The following is a 22,924-nucleotide window of genomic DNA, read 5'->3' on the forward strand; positions in this document are numbered from 1 at the left end:
CGTGACATATACCCGTCGTAGTATTTAACCGATATGGCTGGTGAACACGCCATATATTTGAGCAGTCCTGGCTGTTTAGACACGTATACCAAAAATACACCTTCGAAATTTGCCAATAGATTACCTACACCTATATTATTACCTAATAGGGTTGAATATAAAGTAGGTTTAGCTTCAATCATGTTCCCAGGGAGTTATTGTGCTATATTATCCAAAGATGATTTATTCACCCTCAAATTTATTACAGAGCGTCATAAATATATTGGACTGTTTTACTTTAGCAAGTGGTAGAGGAAAAGGAATACATAATACAGTCTACAAATTGTTGAACACGAACATCTTGGATCAGATTTCTATTCTTATCACGGATCAAAATGGACACCTTTTACATTTCACTAAAGACTCGAGTGTTACTTGCCTGCTCCGTATAAAGCCTAGAGGAAAATTAGATGAATAGGTAGTATGTATATAATTCGATGTTCACCCTTGGCATTCCTTATTCGTGATCGTAACACCCTCGAGTCAACTAGAACATGTGAATCAAGCTCCACTTAAATTGTTTGGGAATAGTATAAACAGTAAAATGAGAGTGTTATTCGCGCCTCCTTCAGAGGCGGAATTTAAAAAACTATTTTTATTAGACCCTTTATTAAGGAGAGGGGCGGGGTTTGAGGATATTTCCGTTTTCTATCCCGGCCGAAGGAGGGGAAGTGGTATTTTTTCTAGCATAAGCGGTATTGCACGTAAAGTGCTTCCTTTTCTATTTAATGCCGCGAAACCTTCAGTTAATGAATTCGGTAGATCTGTGTTATTTAATATGGTAAATGACGGTTTACATTTAAAAGAATCCATAAAACGAAATGGTATAAGAGCCCTCAAAACTACTGGACAACGAATTTTAAGGGAAGGAGAAGAAGAAGAACGAGACGGAAGAAAACGGTGAAACGATTAGTTAGACGGTCGAGTGTGGGAGGAAAGAAAAAACGTAGGAAGAGGAAGGATACACGCGTTAAATCTAGAAGTAAATATAATAAGGACGTGTACGATCTTTTGTAGCTCATTCATCAATTGACATTCAGCGAGTACGCACTCGTTTTACCTTTCATCTAAAATTATATAAACACAAAATATGGCTAGCATAGTTCCTAACATACCCGGAACTGGTAATCAAGTTCCTGTTTCATCGTATAATGCGGGTATATCAGAATTGTTCCCGAATATTAATAGACAGAGAATTATTGAAACTTCAATTAATTCAAAGGAAAGACTGGATTTTACATCTTGCAATATTTCCATAAATCAAGTTCTATCTGATAAATATATAGAATTTCTTGTTAATGGAGTGGCAGGTTCTTTCTTAGATTTGTCAAGTTTAGCTTTAGAATTATATATCACAATAGATGAGGACGGCGCGCAATTAGTGGATGGTAACCATGTGTCGGTCGTTAATGGTATAAGTAATATATTATTTAAATCCGATTCTGTTTTCTTGAATGAAAAGTTGGTGGAATCCTTTCCTGTATTTAACAATCAATCATATATCAAAATGTTGAAAATGATAAAACCCTCGGCATTACCTACCACCAGTCGGGCGGGATTTTTATACGATGACTATCATGTAATACACGGGGTAACTCGGCAATTTACTGCCAATACCTTCGGTCAAACCAGCAGGTGGGAGACGAAAGTTATGGGTGACATTAAAACGAGGGGCGTGCATACATATTTTCCACTTCTTTTGGATATAGCGACTATAGACATGTATTTACTGGATTCGATTGACTTGAGACTTAGACTCAAATTAGCGAATAATAACTGGGTTATGGGCGCCCACACAGACGGACATTTAAATGTGATGAATGTAGAAAAGGCTAAATTATGGATCGATAGAGTTACCCCACATTATAACGCAATGTCGGCTTTAAATGAGGCGATAGCAGTTAATCCTATACAATATATATTTGATAAGACTTTATACAAGACATACGTTATTGGGCAAAATGAAAATTTGATTTTAATTGATCAGCCTTTTAACAGTTGTATACCTGAAAAAATCACATTGGCCATGATTGATATGGAAACATTTTCAGGTGATTACGTGGCCAATAGCCTATATTTTCAATCTTTCGATTTAAATAATATACATATTACTGTTAATGGGAATACTGTATATAATATTCAATGTAGTTTCCCTAATACTATCATGCAATTATATCACAAGATGCAGAAAAGCATAGGGGGTGGCAGTGATAATCTGATCACTTATGATAGTTTTAAAAATGGTAGAGCTATTTACTGCTTTAATTTTGTGGTGGAAGATGTTGAAGATTCCATGCCAGTGGAAATTTCGGCAAACCTGCGAATATCGATCAGGCTGGGTACGGCTACGCCTAACCCTTGCATTATTTTACTTTTCGGGGATACCAAGGGTATTTTAACAGTGGATGTGGATAGGGTTATTCAGTGTGATGTTAGAGGTTAAATTGAATGGATACAAAAGAAATTTAAATAAGTTTAAAAGGTTCACTCAGTGACCGGGTTAAATATTTAGGTGTGTTCGCTTCGGATGAAGTAGGATTATTGACATTGCCAGAAAATAGAATTAAACCTTTAGTTTTTATATCTAATACATTATCTTTGTCTACTGATATTAATATTATTGGTCATTGGGTATGTTTTTACATGGAAAAATCATCTAGAAATATAATCTTCTTTTTTGATAGTTACAGTCTAAATCCAAAAGTTTATTCGAATGACTTCTCTAAATTTATATATGCGCATCCTGAATATAGCCTCTATCGACTAATAAAACAAATGCAACCCGATAAATCGTACAAGTGCAGTCTTTACGTTAGTTTTTCTGTTCATTGCGTGAGTCACCGAGGTGTGAAAACAGTATTATCCTTAATACAAAATGTATTCTCATTCACTTATTTCAGGATGAACTGTGAGAATCATTCACCCGTGAACGTCGGTGATAAACTGCTAAGATGTCTTAGTCGTTTCCTTTTAAACATTTTTCGGAATATCCGGGTTATCATAAGGATACACATGGAGGTTATATTGGGATGCGTGCTGAGGTGGTCTGACAGCGATTAGTGTATTGAATTTGTAAACTGTCTTTTATGTGGTCAATAAATCCTTATGAATAATTATATAGGTGTTTTTTACTATGCCCACAATACATTTGAAAGCAAAAACAGGGAAACGGAGAAAAAGAGTGTGTGTTTCTATGGAATCAGGAACTGTTATTAAATAAATATATAACACATCGGTTTTACATACCTTCACCGGGTTGCTCGTTTCCTTCAGTAGTGGGTGGTGGCGAAGTTGGTCGGGGGTTGTACTGTTGTGGGCTGCCAGTGGGAGTTGTTGCATCTCCTGCTACTTCTTCTTCTTCTCCTGCTTCATGGTCGTGACCCGTTTTCACCTTCCTAATAAATGAGTTTGGGGCTCCAACACCATAATAGTAATGGTGTCTGACTTGAGTGGCTACTTCGTCGGCTGACAGTTCACTACTAGAGTTATTTCCCATATCTGAAAGGGAGAAATAATGACTGTTTTATATATTCCGCTTCTTTCAACGGGTGCATTATTTTATATGAAAAACTATTCCATATACAGATGAATCTTATTGCTGTTTCTAATATTTACTATATGCTCAAGTAAATGGAAAGTGTTTTATATGCTACTTACTGAATAGTGACGGAGGGAAATGACGTTCCGGTCAAGAGAAATACTTGTAGGGACAGAGGGTCGGTGAGCTGCACTTACTCTTATAGACTTTGGGTAAGGAATAACATAAATTTTCCCTTGTCGGTTGTATTTATGATGTTCAGTTGGGAAGTAATAATCAGGTGTGACATACGGTGTTTCGATGGAGTATTGTATTCCAAAGATGAAGTTCACGCCGAGCAGGATTTTCGTAGCGATACTGATTTTGAATCATCGTATGACTATGTCAAATATGTTATCTTTCCTGTTGGCATCGGTCAAAGCGGGTGGGTTAACACGACTTGGTTGAATCAATATTTACCTGTGTTAGCTACATTCAGTGATGAAATGAACAAAATTGGTAAAATATGTTGTGTGGCTATAATGAAAAAGAATTTATCCCTGTTGGATGAAAGATGCGTGGAAGATTTATATATGAGTCATATGTGTGTGTGTGTGTGGATGTCCTTTGACGTGAGGAAATGATAAGGCTTGTTTATTCGTGTGAGTGTGAATCATAGCTGGGAGTGAGGGAGGTTTGATGGTTTGTCACAACTAGTTTGTAATCAGTGTTTGTGATACAGGGAGCATGGGTTGCGGGATTTTTGTAGCGATACTGATTTTGATAAAATGGATGTAGGCATATCTTTAATGAGTCATATGGTGGGTATATGACCTTTGGCGTGAGGAAATGATAAGGCTTGTTTATTTGTGTGAGTGTGAATCATAGCTGGGAGTGAGGGAGGCTTGATGGTTCGTCACAACTAGTTTGTAATCAATGTTTGTGATAGAGGGAGCTCGGGTTGCGGGGTTTTCGTAGCTCATTAGCTCTTGAAGGATTGTCACATCAAGACGTGAACTCTCGCCATGGCTTCATCAACCTCCTCGTGCAAGTTAGTTTTCGGGAACTTGTCCGAAAATAAGTTCAGGAAGAGGAACACGTGTTTAGTAGTGGCCACTAATTGTGTCACCTGCAGGAATAATGGTGTGGTGGCGGACGTCATTCGAGCTTATCCGTATGCCGAGTTGGCAGGTTTTTTATATTCTTGCACTGGTGCATCATATGCCTGTCTTCGTGATAGGGGTATTGAAGGGTCCGCCATTGTGAAAAGACCTGAAATATCACATCTTGGGAATGCGACGAAGAAGAATGATCTACCCACCATAGCTACCTTATTAACCAAATATGGTATCGGTGCCCCCATTGAAGATAATGAATACATGCTAAAGAGCGTGGCTTATTCCAAAGATGAAGATCACGCCGATCGTTTGGGAAGAGATAGCAAACAGATGAGGTTCAATCACTTTTTTTCTTCGGTCAAGAAATTGAAGGAAGAATTATTTAAATCATCGTATGACTATGTTATCTTTCCCCCTGGCATTGGTCAAAGCGGGCGGGTTAACACAACTTGGTTGAATCAATATTTACCTGTGTTAGCTACATTCAGTGATGAAATGAACAAAATTGCTAAAATATGTTGTGTGGCTATAATGAAAAAGAATTTATCTTTGTTGGAGGAAAGTTGCGTGGAAGATTTATATATGAAAAACTTGTTAGCTAAATTTAAAAGCTTTGAGGTATTAGATGAAATGTCGTCTTTGGTACACGGTCGGGAAGCCGTTGGAGAAGACGTATGGGTTGTGATGTGGCCGTGTGTTTCGATGAAGTATTGTTTTTGACATGTTTGTACAGTTTTTTTCCATTGTATGTATTTGTATGGAATATTAATTCATTCCCCTGTATTTAGCATTGGTTACAAATATAAAATAACAATTCTGTCTGTCATTTGATTTTTCATTTAACCTCTTTCAAACTCGATATTATACTTATAAATAAACAAAATTGAAATGTGTGCCTGTGTCCTTGGGTATACTTTGGCATGGGAAAAATGGAGATTAAGACTCGAATTCTGTGATAAATATATGTCTCACATGAAGTTGAAGTCAGCTCGTGTGTGTGTGTGTGTGTGTGATTCATCATCGGATAATGTCATCCCTGTTGGTTATTGGGGGAGATATCAAATTTATAAATATGTCTCACGTGAGGTTGAAGTCAGCCGCCAAATATCCTTTTATCATGATACTCCGAATATCTAAGCAGCTGTGTATATATAAAACAAAATGTAATGGCTGAGAGAGAGAGAGAGAGAGAGAGAGAGAGAGAGAGAGAGAGAGAGAGAGAGAGAAGTCAATAGAGGCTATATTTGGGATGTGCACATATAAATTTAGAGTTTTTATAGAAGGAGGAGGTAAACGTCCCGGTTACGTTGAAAACAATTCACGGGGGCAGAAAAGTGGAGTCAATTTGGGGTCGGGGGTTTGAAATGATGGTTTTATTCCCGTAGAGTTACGTGACGCCACGGGGGCCATAAGGGTGGAGTCAATTGGGGTCGGGGGTTGAAATGATGGGTTTCCCATAGAGTTTCGTGACGTCACGGGGGCATAAGAGTGAAGTCGGTTTGGGGTCGGGAGTTGAAATGATGATTTTATTCCTGTAGAGTTACATGACGTCACGGGGTTAGAAAAGTGGGGTCAATTTGGGGTCGGGGAGGGAGGGTTGAAATGATGGTTTTATTCCCATAGAGTTGTATGATGTCACGGGGGGGTAGAAAATTGGAGTCAATTTTTGGTCGGGGATTTGAAATGATGGTTTTATTCCCGTAGGGTTACACGACGTCACGGGGGTAGAAAAGTGGAGTCAATTTGGGGTCAGGTGGATGAAATGATGGTTTTATTCCCGGAGAGTTACGTGACGTCACGGGGGGTAGGAAAGTGGAGTTAATTTGCGGTCGGGCGATGAAATGATGGTTTTATTCCCGTAGAATTACGTGACGTAACAGGGGATAGAAAAGTGGAGTCAATTTGGGGTCGGGGGATGAAATGATGGCTTTATTCCTGTGGAGTTACATGACGTCACGGGTGGGTAGGAAAGTGGAGTCAATGTGGGGTCGGGGGATGATATGATGGTTTTATTCCAGTAGGGTTTTGTGACGTCACAGGTGGCCTACCCCCCCCCCCCCCCCACCCCTTTTGGACTTCATGGACGTGCATAAGCTCATCAATAATGTGGAGTCGATTTGGGGGTCAAGGGTAGCCACACGCCCTTTTGCATGTCATCTGCGTATATGAGTTTATAAGACAAGTGGAGTCGATTTGGGGCCAGGGGTGGCCACACCCCCTTTTGCCACGCCCCCAGAATAGTGGAGTCGATTTGGGTCGGGTGGCCAACCCTCCCTAGAATAGTGGAGTCGATTTGGGGTCAGGGGTGGCCACACGCCCCCCAGAATTTTTCTAATATCATAATTTCTATTTTCACACAGATTTTTCTTTCTAGTGCTAAATTGCCATGTTACCCAAGCTTAGAGTATCTTTGTCAGAATAACATTAGCATGAATGAATGTGCTATGTATGAACAGTACGGTATGCTATTCCCCTACCCAAACAAGAAGATATAGTACATGTAATAATTTTTTAAAAATTCAATAATACCCAGATGCATAATAAATTACAGGGAATAATTGTATGTATATTATGGATAACAGAAGCACAGTTAGACATTGTGTGAGGCTCAGGAAGCAACCGAATGTGAAAAAATGCAGAAAATTGAAAAAAATAACAAATTTGACTTGTTTTTTCAGGCTGTTTTTTTCGCAAAAAAAAAAAAACGTGTTTTTCCGGAAAAAAGAACACGCTTGTTTTTTCCGTCCCACAACCCTAAACAGGAGTAAAACCTTGTATTTGCACTATTAAACAGTTGCAAGGAGAGGGTGGGGTGTAAGATGGAAGAAAGAGAATAAGAGAGGAGGTACAGTAAAAGAAATGAAAAAGGTTGCTGCTATGGGCAGAAGGTACGCTTCAAAGAACCTACAGTGCACCGCACGAGGTCACAGTGTTTGATAAATGCGTCTTAATACATCAGGATGCCATTGTCTAATGTATTATTCATTAATGAAAAATAATATGGTTCAGCTTAAAAAGGTTGACCATTTATCTGCTCATACTGTGCCACAGAGAGAGCTATTTTACATTAAGCACCAATACTATACAAAAAATACTGTCTGATGTGAATGAAGATCGTCCAAGAAGAGAGCAAATTTAAAAAACAACTAAAGCTACGATACTCAGGACAATGTATTTTTCTGTGAGGTCACAGTGACAGAGCAAACAACATCACAGACTGTAGCAGTAGATGTAGTCCACCTCTTGTCAAAGCTTTGATTCGTTGTTCAACAAGCGTCCAATAACAAGAATCTTTGTCTATCACTAGGTCTAGGGAACGAACCTTCGCTGACAGATCCCGACTGGCTGAGGGTAGGGAAGGAAATTGCGGCTGCCTTCCAACATATTGGTTTCGTTTACCTGAAAGGACACGGAGTTCCCGGGGGGCAGGTGAGAATACTCATCTCATTTCTCTCTCCATTGCATGGAACCAGTGGTTATTCAGCAACGGGACCAACGGCTTTACGTGACTTCCGAACCACGTCGAGAGTGAAGTTCTATCACCAGAAATACACATCTCTCACTCCTCAATGGAATGGCTTAGAATCGAACCCGCGACCACCGAGGTGGGACGCTAATACCATACCAACTACGCCGCTGAGGAGCTTATCTCATTGTTACGTTTTGTTCAAGGCCAATATAAGGCCTTGACAATGTCTTAGTAAAGACGAAAGCGCTTGGATTTTATTTGCTTTTATATATATATATATATATATATATATATATATATATATATATATATATATATATATATACATTATTCGAGCTACGAATGTCCTTTAATATCTAATTCGCTCTACCTCGGGATTAATATATTTTGAATAATTTATATATGAATCACGGTGATGTGATAATTATTCATATATATATAAGTTTATATATGTGTATGTGTGTATGTATGTAAGGGTATATATATATATATATATATATATAATATATATATATATATATATATATATATATATATATATATATATATATATATATAATACATTGTGTGATCATAGTTTAGTACCGAATAACAAGTATTAATCAGTAAATTACAATATAATCAATACATAATTACTACGCATCTCCCCATCTCTAAAAGCCCCCTGACTGAACTTTCACAAATACTGCCGTTGCAGGTCGATCAGATCGTAAGCGCAGGGGCCAAGTTCTTCGACCTCTCTCAGGAGGAAAAGGACAAGTTCCCCAGGGACCCTGACAAGCAGCACGGCTACGTCACCATAGGCAGAGAAAGGTTCGAAACTTTATACCTCTTACCACTGGCATTTCTTAATTTTAATCGTAGTTTCATGTATAGATCATAGGTTTTTTTTTTTTGACAGATTTCATCGACACTTTGTAACCTAAAAACAGAAAGGCTATGAAAAAAAGGGGGGGGCAAGCAAGGAACTATTGCAGAATGACAGGTCTAGGCCCACAAAGGTATACAAGAGAGTGCTAGGTCTATGCCCACTAAGGGATACAAGAGAATGATAGGTGTAAGCCTACCAAGGTTCACAACAGAATGACGGACCTAGACTCACTAGGGTATACAAGGTCTATACTTATTAAGGTCTACAACAGAATGCTAGGTCTGAGAACACAATTCGGGTGTTTGAAAGTCTTGGTTTTTATATCATTTATAAATAATGCAACTTATTTATATAATTGTGGATTTCTTTCACACAACAGATTTTCACAACAACGTGAACTCCTTCAGCAATGACAATAATGCCTCCCTCCTTCAGTGTGGCATCCTTCTTCTCTAAGGCAATACTGATGAGGACGTCAAAAGATGGGCAATCCTTACAAGGAATTTTGTAAATGATGATGTTATTTGTTTCGGGACTATTAATGGTATTGTTATAAGAGAACACTACATTAACATCAAACGATTTAGATATTGATTTTATGGTTTCAAATCCACGAAAGTAAGGCAAGCTAAGTACATTTTTAGGGGTTTCTTTTTCATTACTAGCAACACTAAAACTTTTTGTGAGCTTTTTGATAATATAAATCAATTATATGAGGTTGGTAGCAGGGGTTTGGTTCATAATCCCGAATCTTAAAATCCTGAATGTCAAAATCCCGTAACTTAAAATCCTGAATGTATTAAAATCCTGAATTATCAGAATCCCGAAATTTAGATTCCCGAAAACTATAGCCATTCTCCATTCCTTAAGTTTTTTTTCTCTTTTTTTTTATTCTTCTTTCTTTTCTCTCTCTTTTTTGTGTAATTCCCTATCTATCTAGGTGATTTACAGTATATTTTATCATTTCAATTACATACCCCTTACACACCCTGTACAAATTTTACTTAGTATTTGTTATTCGTTCTATCTTCTTATTCAGTATTTTACTGAATATGGCTTTATTTTATTTTATTTTTTGTAGGCCATTGCCAGCTCTCTCTCTCTCTCTCTTTTCGTATATTCGTTTGTCTGAAATTACCAGTAATTGTCCCATATGCAAGGAAACCAGGGATTTGTCCGACATCATTAAAGGATTAACTTTGTGGGGAAACTTAAAACAAAAAAGAAAAAGAAGAAATACCTTTATTTCAACACCTTTACAAAACAGTATTTGAATCATTGAGAATACATTAAAACATTTAAAACTAGAATACGGAAATATTTTAAAATGAAAGATTATGAGCAATAGCCCGAAGATAGTTCATAAGATCTGGTCGGTTTTCACGATCGTTAACTATATTTTGTATCCTTTCTTCACGACGGATAACACATTTTTTTCTTTTTAGACAAGACTCGCCTCGCAGAATGCGTTCACATTCATTCATTACGTGCTGCTGCTCTTTTTGAAACTCACCAATTATATGATAAACACCGACATGCGCATTGCCTACTAAATTTTCCCATCTCCTGTGCCATGCTTCGACATTTTTCTGGGTGGGAGGAAATCCACTTTGGAAGCATTCATACAGAGAATTCTTTTAATCTTTTGACAAAGTGCATTTTTTGATGGCAAACATGGAACAATTTCCGGATTAGCAGTGGTTGTAAACGATTGTATAATCTGACATGGGGCATCTTTTGTGTTTTTAGCTTGGTTTTTTTACTTCACCTATGATCTTCGAAACGTTCGCTGCACTTGCATTAGGTGAATGGTTGTGATCTACAGTTTTTTTAAGAATATGTTGTCCATTTGAAAATATGGTTATTGCTTGGCCTTTGCAATTAAGCAGTTTCCTACTTTCACAACACCATTAGTATCTATTGTTTAAACTTTTCCCTTTCACCATCAAATAGCCATGTGCATTTAACTTATTAAAACCCTTTTGCGAAGGAACAATTTCACAGATCTCTTCCATTGTTGTTATGGGCTTTAAGCTTTTAGTATTTTGTAGACCACAATGGAGAAGTGACTTTATGATAACACAGGAACGGACTAAACTAAAAGACATCGTTACAAGAAGCCTAAAATGGTAATTGCCCCAAGCTCGTTCAAGAGAGGGAGAGAGAGATGGTTAAGACAAATGGATAATTTACTGGGATTATGATAATTCTGGATTTTAAGATTCGGGATTTTGATATTTCAAGATTTTAATTCATTCGGGATTTTAAGTTTAGGGATTTTGACATTCTGGATTTTAAGCTTCAGGATTTTGATCGGAACCCGGGTAGCAGACATCGTTTTCTATCTTTTTTATGTATTCTGTTTCTTGGTTAAGATATTGTGGACTCGTGATACGCAAAGCACATAAGAACATAGAAGAAAAAATTTAAATTTTAATATTAAAATAGTGGCCAGAATAAAAATGTACATATTCTAAATTATTTGTGGGTTTTCTATAAATACTGAATTTACTGAATCCTACTGTAGGATCAATTGCTTATAAACTATCTAAATATATTACTAAATTGTTATCCCCGCTACTTGGAACTGTATCTAATTCACACATCCGGAATTCTCTTGATCTTGTGGAAAAATTAAATAACATTGTACTAAACCCTAGTGATATCTCTGTCAGTTTTGATGTATGTTCCTTGTTTACTAAAGTTGCGTATTTGTGATTGCAGATTTATTTTTAATGGATAATATTACCAACAAATATTTGGTATGGCCATGGGGAACCTTTATCGCCTCTCCTTTCAAACTTATAAATGGAATTTTTTGAAAGACAACACCTCCCGAATATCACACTTGTCCCCTTAAGGGGACCGTCCGCTATGATGTCTATTTTTTTATTTATTACGCAAAATAGATAATTTTCATATATGTTTTAGATATATATAATACCTTCATCATATAAAAATTTCAAGTCATCTGAGCAAAAACTTTTAGTTTTATTAGCAAAAATTATGATTTATAAAAAAAAATAAGTAGAGATTTCTCCGCTAATATGCCATCAGTTGTATTGAAAATCATACCATAAACACTTCTTTATATACGGAACAATTCTGTGTGACAGAATTTTGATTTTTTTTTTCTTTTTATCGATTTTTTTTTTAGTTTAGACACTCAGAAAACTCTAAAAAATAAAAAAAGAAAGAAAGAAATAAAAATTCTGTCACACAGACAGAATTATGGGATTTTTATTCCTCTTTCCAATGATATCTTTTTCTCCAAAATTGGATAATAAATAACCGAGTAATGGTTACCGACATGCGCATAAGTATGCTTTTGAGTTATGAGCTTCCAAAGATTTGCTATGTAAATTTCGCTTTTTTCTTATAAAAGTCAAAACAACATTATTATAATTACTTTATTTGTACTTTTATTTTTTATTTCTACATCAAGGATCCTGGTCCTACCCCTATAAGTGGTATTTATACCCTCAGCGTGACATCAGACAATGATGTTGACGGCGAGACATCGAGACAATGAGGGCGCTGATAACAATGAATTTTCGTGTTTTTCTTTCAGCACACTCCTGGCCTTCGCTAATTTTGCTAGCCTTAGTTGCTGAGTAGCCTTCTTGATCTAAGGTAACTTCGGCATTGCTATAAGTTCACTAAGAAGTTATAAAAACAACGTAAATAGCTAGTGACCAAACGCAATTGACGAAGTGCATGTAACTCCTTTGACGTCTGTGGGTAACTGAGTCATTCTACGAGTCTCGCAGCTCTCGCCTATAAATAGCCGCTCTGACCAGCCCTCAACTCACACTACCTTTAATTGCTACCAGATGTATGAGAATCTCGAAAAACATCTGAAAAAATCCCTGTATATATGCAAAAATAAACACGCAAAAAATGATTCTGTCAAACTCAATCATACAAACGACGCAGTTACGATGAAGTCGTCATTTAAAAACCGCTATATCTTCATTATTTGTAAAAATAATTGGCTGAAACTTCTGGAAAGCATGCACGGCATGTTTCTGCATAGATACAAGTAATAACTCGATTTTTTATTTTTTCAAGTTGACATGTCATCCGCCATAGCGGACGGTCCCCTTAAAATGGTACAGATATGTAGATGACATCATAGTAGTCTTACCTGTTGGTATCGATGTAAATGATTTAGGGTCTAAATTAAATAATTTATTGCCATCCATAAGATTCACTGTTGAAATTGAAAACAACAATGTCATCCCTTTCCTAGATGTATTAATACATAGAGATTCTTTCCAGTGTAAATTCAGTATTTATGGAAAACCCACAAATAATTTAGCATACATACATTTTTATTCTGGCCACCATCTTAATATCAAAATTTCAATTTTTTCTTCTATGTTCTTACGTGCTTTGCGTATCACGAGTCCACAATATCTTGACCAAGAACTAGAATACATAAAAAAGATAGGAAACAATGTCTGCTATTCACCTTATATAATTGATTTATGTTATCAAAAAGCTCACAAAAAGTTTTATAGTGTTGCTATTAGTAATGAAAAAGAAACCCATAAAAGTGTACTTAGCTTGCCTTACTTTCGTGGATTTGAAACCATAAAATCAATATTTTAATCGTTTAATGTTAATGTAGTGTTCTCTTATAACAATACCATTAAAGATATGCTAATTAAGAATAGTCTCAAAACAAATAACAACATCATTTACAAAGTTCCTTGTAAGGATTGCCCATCTTTTTATATCGGTCAGTCAAGTAAAAATTTATGTGTACGTATTAAGCAGCATATCTATTCAGTTACAGCAGCCCAGACTTCAAATGCACTGTTTATCCACCTGAGCGAAAAATCTCATTGTATAAATTGGGGCGATACCTCTGTAATTGCTAGGTCTAATGATTATGTTTCAAGAAATTTACTGGAATCAGCAATTATACAAATCACTAATAAAAACAACATAAATCTTAGTCTGGGATTGTATCATTTGGTCCCATATATTTATAAAATGTTTATGAAGGACCTTAAAATAAATTCACTACTAATTAATTAGTACCACACGTATATAGTTATTATCTCTCTCTCTCTCTCTCTCTCTCTCTCTCTCTCTCTCTCTCTCTTGCTCACTATATTTATATCCTATTTTCGTATTTTCACTCAATTTTTTGGAACTTTTTTGTAAAATTCATGATACTAAGTTGTATATGCCTCCTTGTTTTTCAAAATGTATTGTTTTTTTGGATGAATCATTTGTTGACCACATGTGTGCTCTTCCAAGGTGTGGTTACCTAAAAATCACTAATCTTCCCTTGCCCTCAGGTGTTTTCTCGATTCTGTTAAGTGAAATTGGAACCATTATGCTAATTTGTTGTTAATGTCAGTTGGGGAGATATTTAAGCCTAACTTTTATTATGTTTTTTTTGCTCTGTATATCAGTTTGTGTCCTAAGTAAAGGGTCGTGTTAGACTGGAAAAGTTCTTGGCTTCTCTCGCCTTTCATTTTTTGGCTCCGTTGGCAAAACCTTTACCTTTTATAACTAATAATATCTAATATATATCATATATAGATGTATGAGTCATGATATAATATAGATATATATATAACATTCATATATATGCAATATATATATATATATCATATACAAACACACACATATTATATTAGATATATATATAGAATGATATATGATATAGTATAATACAACAAAATATATAATGATATAATGCGATATATATATATATTTATATTATAGATGCTAATATATAGTAGAAACTGCATATATTTATATATATATAATATATATCTATATATTATAATATATATATCTATATAAATAAAGGCAAGTAATATATCTATATAGATAGAGATAATTAATGTATATATATATAGTATAGAATAAATGCAATATATATAATAATTATATATATGATATATATTAAATGGCATAAGATATATTATAATCTATATAGTATATAGAGTAGATATATATAGAGATAGATTATTAGATACACACCACAGAATATTATATATAGTATAGTAATATAATATCTATATATATTATATTATATATATTACACATATTATATAATACACACACACATATAATATAATTATATTATTATATAGATAGGTATATATGGTATTATTAATATAGGTGTGAATATATATATCTTATACTTAATGATAAAATATATTATGTAAAATATAAATAAATATAATATATTAAATTAAAAATATAGTTTAAATATTATTATATATTATTAAATAATATAATAAATAGATATCTATATATATCAAATAGATGTATTATAGATATAGAATATGATTAAATTAATAAAATATATATATAATATATATGATATAAATATAGATAGAATATATCTGATTATATCATAATATATATTGCATATAATATATATCTAGATAATATATAGATATATATATAATATATCTAATATATTATAGATAACATTATATATAGTTATATATAGATATATAATATATATATATACAGTTCGACATATATAGTATATATCTATAGTAAGATATGATATATAAATAAATGATAGATATTATATAGATGATATATTACTATATATATAATTATATATGTATATATAACTATAAATATATAAATATAAATAGTAAATAGTATAAAGTATTCAAATATATAAATAGAAATATAAATATGAATATAAATAGAAATTATGTAAATATAAAAGATATATATATATATTATATATAGGTATAAAATATAATATATAAATTTATATGATATAGATATATATATAAAGTATATATATATATATATATATTATATACTATATATATTATATAAATAAATATATAGATATATCTAGATTATATATAGATATAGATCTAAATAATATAAAGTATATATATTATAGATAGTATATATAATATAGATAAATATAATATATATATATGAGATATATAGTATATATGATATAGAGATAGTATATAATATAGATATATATATAAAGTTATATAAATATAGTAATATAGATAATATATAAAATATAAATATATATAGATAAGAGTTCTATAGTATAATATATATAAATAAAATATAGAGATATAGTATCTTATAGATGATATAAATAGAATAAAAGATATATAAATATTATATATATCGATAAAAGATAGTAGTGAAATAGAGTATATATATATATGATACTATATAATATATATAAATAATAATTATAAAGCTATATTGAAAATAAACCGATTATTAAAATAAATAAATATATATTGTAAAATATATCGTAATCTATATAGATATAGATCAGAATAGATATGTGTGGGATATATATTATATATATGTGGTGTGGATAGATAATAATACTACGAAATAGTTTAATTAAATTATATATATAATTAGCTAAAGTATATTATGATAGATTATAAAGATAGATATATATATATCTAAATTATAAGAGCTATATATATTAAATAGGATATATATAGATCTTATATATATAATATAGAGATGATATAATAGTGAATATAATATATGTATATCTGAGATAGATGTATTTATATAATATAGTTAGTTATATACTATGTAATATATGATAGGATATAATAATATATAGACGAGATATATATTTATGATTTAGAAATATATATATGCGATATATGAATATTAGATATATCGTATTTACGGTATCTAATAGATATATATTTATATATAGAGATATATATTTATAGAGTATGATATATATTATTATTATATATGTATTTATCTTTATAGAGGTAGATATATTATCTAAGCTATATATATATGATATATATTGATAGAGATATTATATATTGGATATATAATATTTGATATAAATCTATTGTATGATATATATAGTATGTATATATATATATTTATATAGATTGATATATTATAGATATATATAGATATATATTTATATATATATATATCTATATATATATTTATATATAGTATATATAGTTATATTTTATAATATATATTATTATATGTTATATAATATAGGCTAAATATATATAATATATATATAGATATATATATAAAGTTCTATTTAGATATATATATCTATAATATATTATTATTATAGTATTATATATTTTAGTATAATATATATATCATATATGATATGTTATATATATTTAGTATATTATACTATAGATTTAGATTATTATGGTAATATAGATATATATATTTATATATATATATGTGTATATATAGATGTATATATATAGGTTATAATATCTATATGAGATCTAGATAGGATATTTATTTATATAATATATTATTGTAAAGATATTAATATATATATAATTAGATGATATATATTGAATATATATATATATATATAATATATATATGTAATGATATATATATATATAGTCATATAATATATATATATATATATTGGTATATATGATAATATAATAGTATATTATATTCTATATATATGTATTTATAGATATAATATATATATGATATGTTTGATATATATATATATATGGATTATGATTTAGATATTATATTAATATTTATATATCTATATAATAATTTATTTATATATATATATGATAAAATATATATATATTGATAGTTTATTATTATGATAGTATATAAATTATTAAATTATATATATAAAAAATAATATAAAAAGTATATAGTATATAAATCTATAAATATATATAGTAAATGATTATAAATATTATATATTATATGTATATAGATATATATATCTATATATATAGTATATATATATGATATATATATATATATAAATAAAGATATATATATATATATATTAATATCGATATATAATTATCTAATAATATTTATATGATATATTTAAATATTATATTATTAAAGAATATATATAATATTAAATATAAAATATATATTATATTCAATATAAATATATAGATATATAATATATATATAATGATATTATAGGTGTGTATATATATAGTTATATGATATATATCTATAGATAAAGTATATATATAAATAAATATATATATAATATTAGATATTAGATATATATATTATATTAAAATAAATAGATATAATTAAATAGATAAATATAGATGAAGATTTAGAATATAATATTATATAAATATATAAATTAGATATAGTAGTATATGATATATAATTATATATATTATATAAATAAATGTATAAATATATATGATATTATCTATATATGATTATATATATATATAGATATAGTATTTATATATTTCTATATTATAATGATAGAGATCGAGAATATCTATAGATTAGATTGAAAATATATTTATATATATATATATAGTAGGAATATATATAGTTATATATATATATTTATCTAGATAGTATTATATACATTTAATATTGATATATTAATTGATATATATATTATTTATATTATATATATTTATATGTAGATTTCAGATATATATATATATATATAATCTAGCCTATATATATTTATATAATATTCTAATATATATATATATATTAGATTCCTATATATTATTCATATATTATATATATATATATAGTATAGTAATATAATATATTATATAATTATTGATATTTATATATATTATATCGATATATTATGTTTATATATATTATAATATATAGTTACTATCTATATAATATTTATCTATTTTATACTATATATATAGATATTTATTAAGTTATAATATATATATTAGATTATATTATATCGATAGATTATATATATATAGATATATATATATATATATATAATATATACTATAATGATAATATCTTTATATATAATAGTAGATAATTTATTTATAAATATATAGCTGATATATGGTGATAGGAAATATAATATATATTTAATATTATTTATATCTGATATATATTTAGTTATACTATATATATTTAATTTAATATATAATATATTATGTATACTATATATATATATTATAATATATATTTTTATTTATAGCTATGTATATATATATGTGTATATATATATATATATATATATATTAAATAATATGATATATAATTGAAATTATAAATATATCTAAATATATATATAAATATATATGAAAAATATATTAAATATATATATATATATGATTAAAAATATATATATATATTATTATATATATATATAATATAAATAGATTATATAATATTATATAAATCTAAATATAAGAATTATCTATACATAAATATAGTATAGATATATAGTATATATATAATAAATATATATATATATATTAAATATATATAGTTATAGAATATATAGGATGATATATATAGATATTATTTAGATAGTTTATATATAAGACTTATATATATTGATATATTAGTATATTATAATTTATATAATATAATATTATATATTGTATTATTTATAATATAATTATATATGGATAGAATATATATATTTATATATATATATATAGAATGATAATAGTTAATATTAATAGATAGATATATTTATATAGATTATATCTATATTGATGGATATATATATTTTATATAGTCTATTTATATTAGTATATAGATTATATATATGTATTCTTATATATAATTATCTATATATATCTTGATAATAGATATAATATCTGGATATATAGTATATATTATATATTATATAGATATATATATAATTAGTTATATATTTCATATATATTAGATATAGTGATTATTTATTATATCTATCTATAATTTATATTAGATATTTTATATATATATTTCATAGTGATATATATTGATATAATATATATTTATATAATACTAATGATTATAATATATTTAGATTATAGATTATATATATAGTATATAATAGATATTTTATATTTTATAATAATATATATAATATATAATTTATATATAGTGTATAATATAGGATATAAGATCGAATATAACACATGTATATATAGTATAATATAGATTGAGATCAGTATAGTATATATATATATTATATACATGGGTGTATTAATATATGATATATATCGATAATAATATAATATATATATATATTAAATATAGATATAGTATTACGTATATACAGGATATAATATACTGAATTAGTATATATATATATTGCTATATATCATTATACCACATGGTATAGTTAATATATATTATCTATATATAGTATATATGATGATAATATAATGTATATGTATATGATATTATATATTATATATATCTAAGATATAATATTATATAGATAAGGATATGGTATAATGATATAATTTTATGATCTAAGATATATCGGATATACGGATATATATAGATATATATATAGATAGATATATATATAATAATATATAGAGAGATATATAATATTGATTATATTATATAAGATAATAGAATAGATGATGCAATATATATATATAATATATAATAGAAATATATATTATTATGATAATATAGTTAGTGATATATATATATATAATATTGTATATAAATAAAAATATATAGGAGGTAGCTATATTATCTATCTATATTTATTTATATATTATAATATATATATATATATATATCTATAATATAATATTAATCGTTTAAGTAATAATAAGTATATTATATATGTATATAATATTTTATGGTATATATATATAATGTATAGCTATATATATATAGTATATTATATAAATAATATATATAATATATAAAATAATATTATATATATATATATAATATATCTATATATATAAAATATAAATATATATATTATATATATATATATAATATTAAATATAAACTATAGTATATAATATATTATATATCTATATATAAGATATATATATTATTTATAGATATACCATTAGTTTGATATAATAATATATGTAATATTATTTATATTTATATATATAATATATATATAATATATATCTATATATATATAATAGATATATATATATTTACATATTGGCAAAAGCCTTGTAGTTCCCCAAACGTGTTCTAGAATGAAAGTTCTTGGCTCTTCCTCGCCTTTCTTCATTTTGCCTCCATGGCAAAACCTTTGATAGAATATATATATATATATATATATTATATATATATATATATAACTATCATATATATATAATCCATAATTATATAATAATATATTCTATATATTTATAATATTATATTATAGAAATATATATATATATGTACAGTATAGGGACCCTTGACTCACGAAATACACAATCCGTTCCTAGACCTTGGTCGGGCTTCCAAATTGTTCGTGACTCGGAGCTAAGTTTCCCCATAAAGGTTTAATGGGAATAATATTAATGGTTCTCGACCCCCTAATGAAAAACCCACTATATATTATGTATATTTTGCCTTTTTATTTACACAGATAACTGTAAAAGTCAGTGTTAAAAAACCACCTTAATATATTCTAAAATGTAATTCAATTTAAAATGGGTAAAACTAACACTATAAAAAACGTTTTGTAAAGTGAACACTTACTATGACTGGCGAGACTTCTGGCTTGACGGACAAGAGAAGAGGAGGGTGGTGGGTGGGGAGGAGGTTATTGTGCGGAAGGAGACCCTCCCCCATCCAGGTCGGGGAGATCTCGTTCCGGAGATTCAACTCTTCTAGGTTTTTTTGGTGAACGTTTAATCACAAACTATCCAATGTCTGTTGCCTTTTCCTTCCTTGCATAACTTTTCTGAAATGGCTCATTAAATTTTCATTGAGCATATTCACGATCCTGTTCGTAACAATTTTGTCCGGATGATACAATTCAAGGAAGCACGGACATCATTCCACTTTTCCAATGCGGCTTTTATCACATCACTGCTGACATCTGTAACTTCCTCCCCAGCCTCCTCTTCGTCAGTTGATTGCTCCCGAGCAAGTTGTCCTGCTGCTCTTTGTGGAGTTGAACAAGTTCGTCCGCAGTCAAATCTTCTGAATGTTCAGCGACCATTCTTCAACATCTTCGTCGTGACTTGTAGACCCTCCCATACGTTGCCATGGACACAATTTCTTGCACAATCTCTGCATCGAAGCCCTCAAAGTCACGGACAGTTACGCACTGGGGCCAAAGTTTCCGCCACGCAGAATTTAATGTGCGGTACGTAACTTCAGTCCATGCGTTATCAATGAGGGTTATGCAGTGAAAAACATTAAAGTGCTTCTTCCAAAATTCTTTTAAGGTTAATTTTGTGTCTCTTCAGTTACACGGAAGCATCTGGAGAAGAGCGCCTTCGTATATAATTTCTTAAAATTGCTAATGACTGTTGGTCCATGGGCTGGAGAACAGAGGTCGTGTGGGTTGGGAAAAGGAACTTGAACTGAATGAAGTCATGTTCACTGCAGTCAGCCAAGTACGAAGGGTTGTGCCAGGGCATTATCCATGATCAGAAGGCACCGCAGGGGTAGCTTGTTCTCTGTTAGGTACTGACTCACGGTCGGCGCAAACACTTCATCAATCCACTCCATAAACAAGTTCCGTGTCACCCATGCTTTGTATTGGCCCTCCACATTACAGGCAGTCTGGCCTTATTTACGTTGTGCTGCTTAAAGGCACGCGGGTTATTTGAATGGTAGACAAGTAGCGGCTTTAGTTTCAAGTCGCCACTTGCGTTTGAGCATAACAAAAGCGTAAGCCTATCCTTCATTGGCTTGTGGCCTGGGAGCGCCTTCTCTTCTTGGGTGATAAATGTCCTGTGGGCATCTTCTTCCAGAAGAGGCCGTTTCATCACAATTGAAAATCTGTTGAGCGACGTATCCTTCGGCCTCCACGAACTCGGCAAACTCAGTCACGAATGCCTCAGCAGCAGCCTGTCTGCGCTAGCAGCCTCACCATGCCTAATTACAGAGTGAATTCCAGTTCTTTTCTTGAAGTTATCAAACCACCCTTTACTAGCCTTAAAATAAAATCATCTGGCGTGGCACTAGTAGAAGGAGTTTCCTTCAGCAAA

The 22,924-nt window shown here is 29.8% G+C and overlaps 1 protein-coding gene across 4 annotated transcripts in view; it reads left to right on the forward strand.

Annotated features, from left to right (window-relative positions):
- The window catches only part of LOC135219305 (uncharacterized), a 52,591-nt gene that overhangs the window by 16,719 nt on the left and 12,948 nt on the right, over window positions 1-22,924 (forward strand). For all 4 annotated transcript variants that reach the window (XM_064255965.1, XM_064255964.1, XM_064255963.1 and 1 more), the window contains exons 3-4: window positions 7,982-8,103; window positions 8,841-8,956. In XM_064255965.1, the coding sequence (XP_064112035.1) occupies window positions 7,982-8,103; window positions 8,841-8,956 (238 nt within the window). The remainder of the gene's footprint in view (window positions 1-7,981; window positions 8,104-8,840; window positions 8,957-22,924) is intronic.

This window comes from Macrobrachium nipponense, chromosome 1, assembly GCF_015104395.2.
Source record: "Macrobrachium nipponense isolate FS-2020 chromosome 1, ASM1510439v2, whole genome shotgun sequence".
Taxonomy (NCBI): domain Eukaryota; kingdom Metazoa; phylum Arthropoda; class Malacostraca; order Decapoda; family Palaemonidae; genus Macrobrachium; species Macrobrachium nipponense.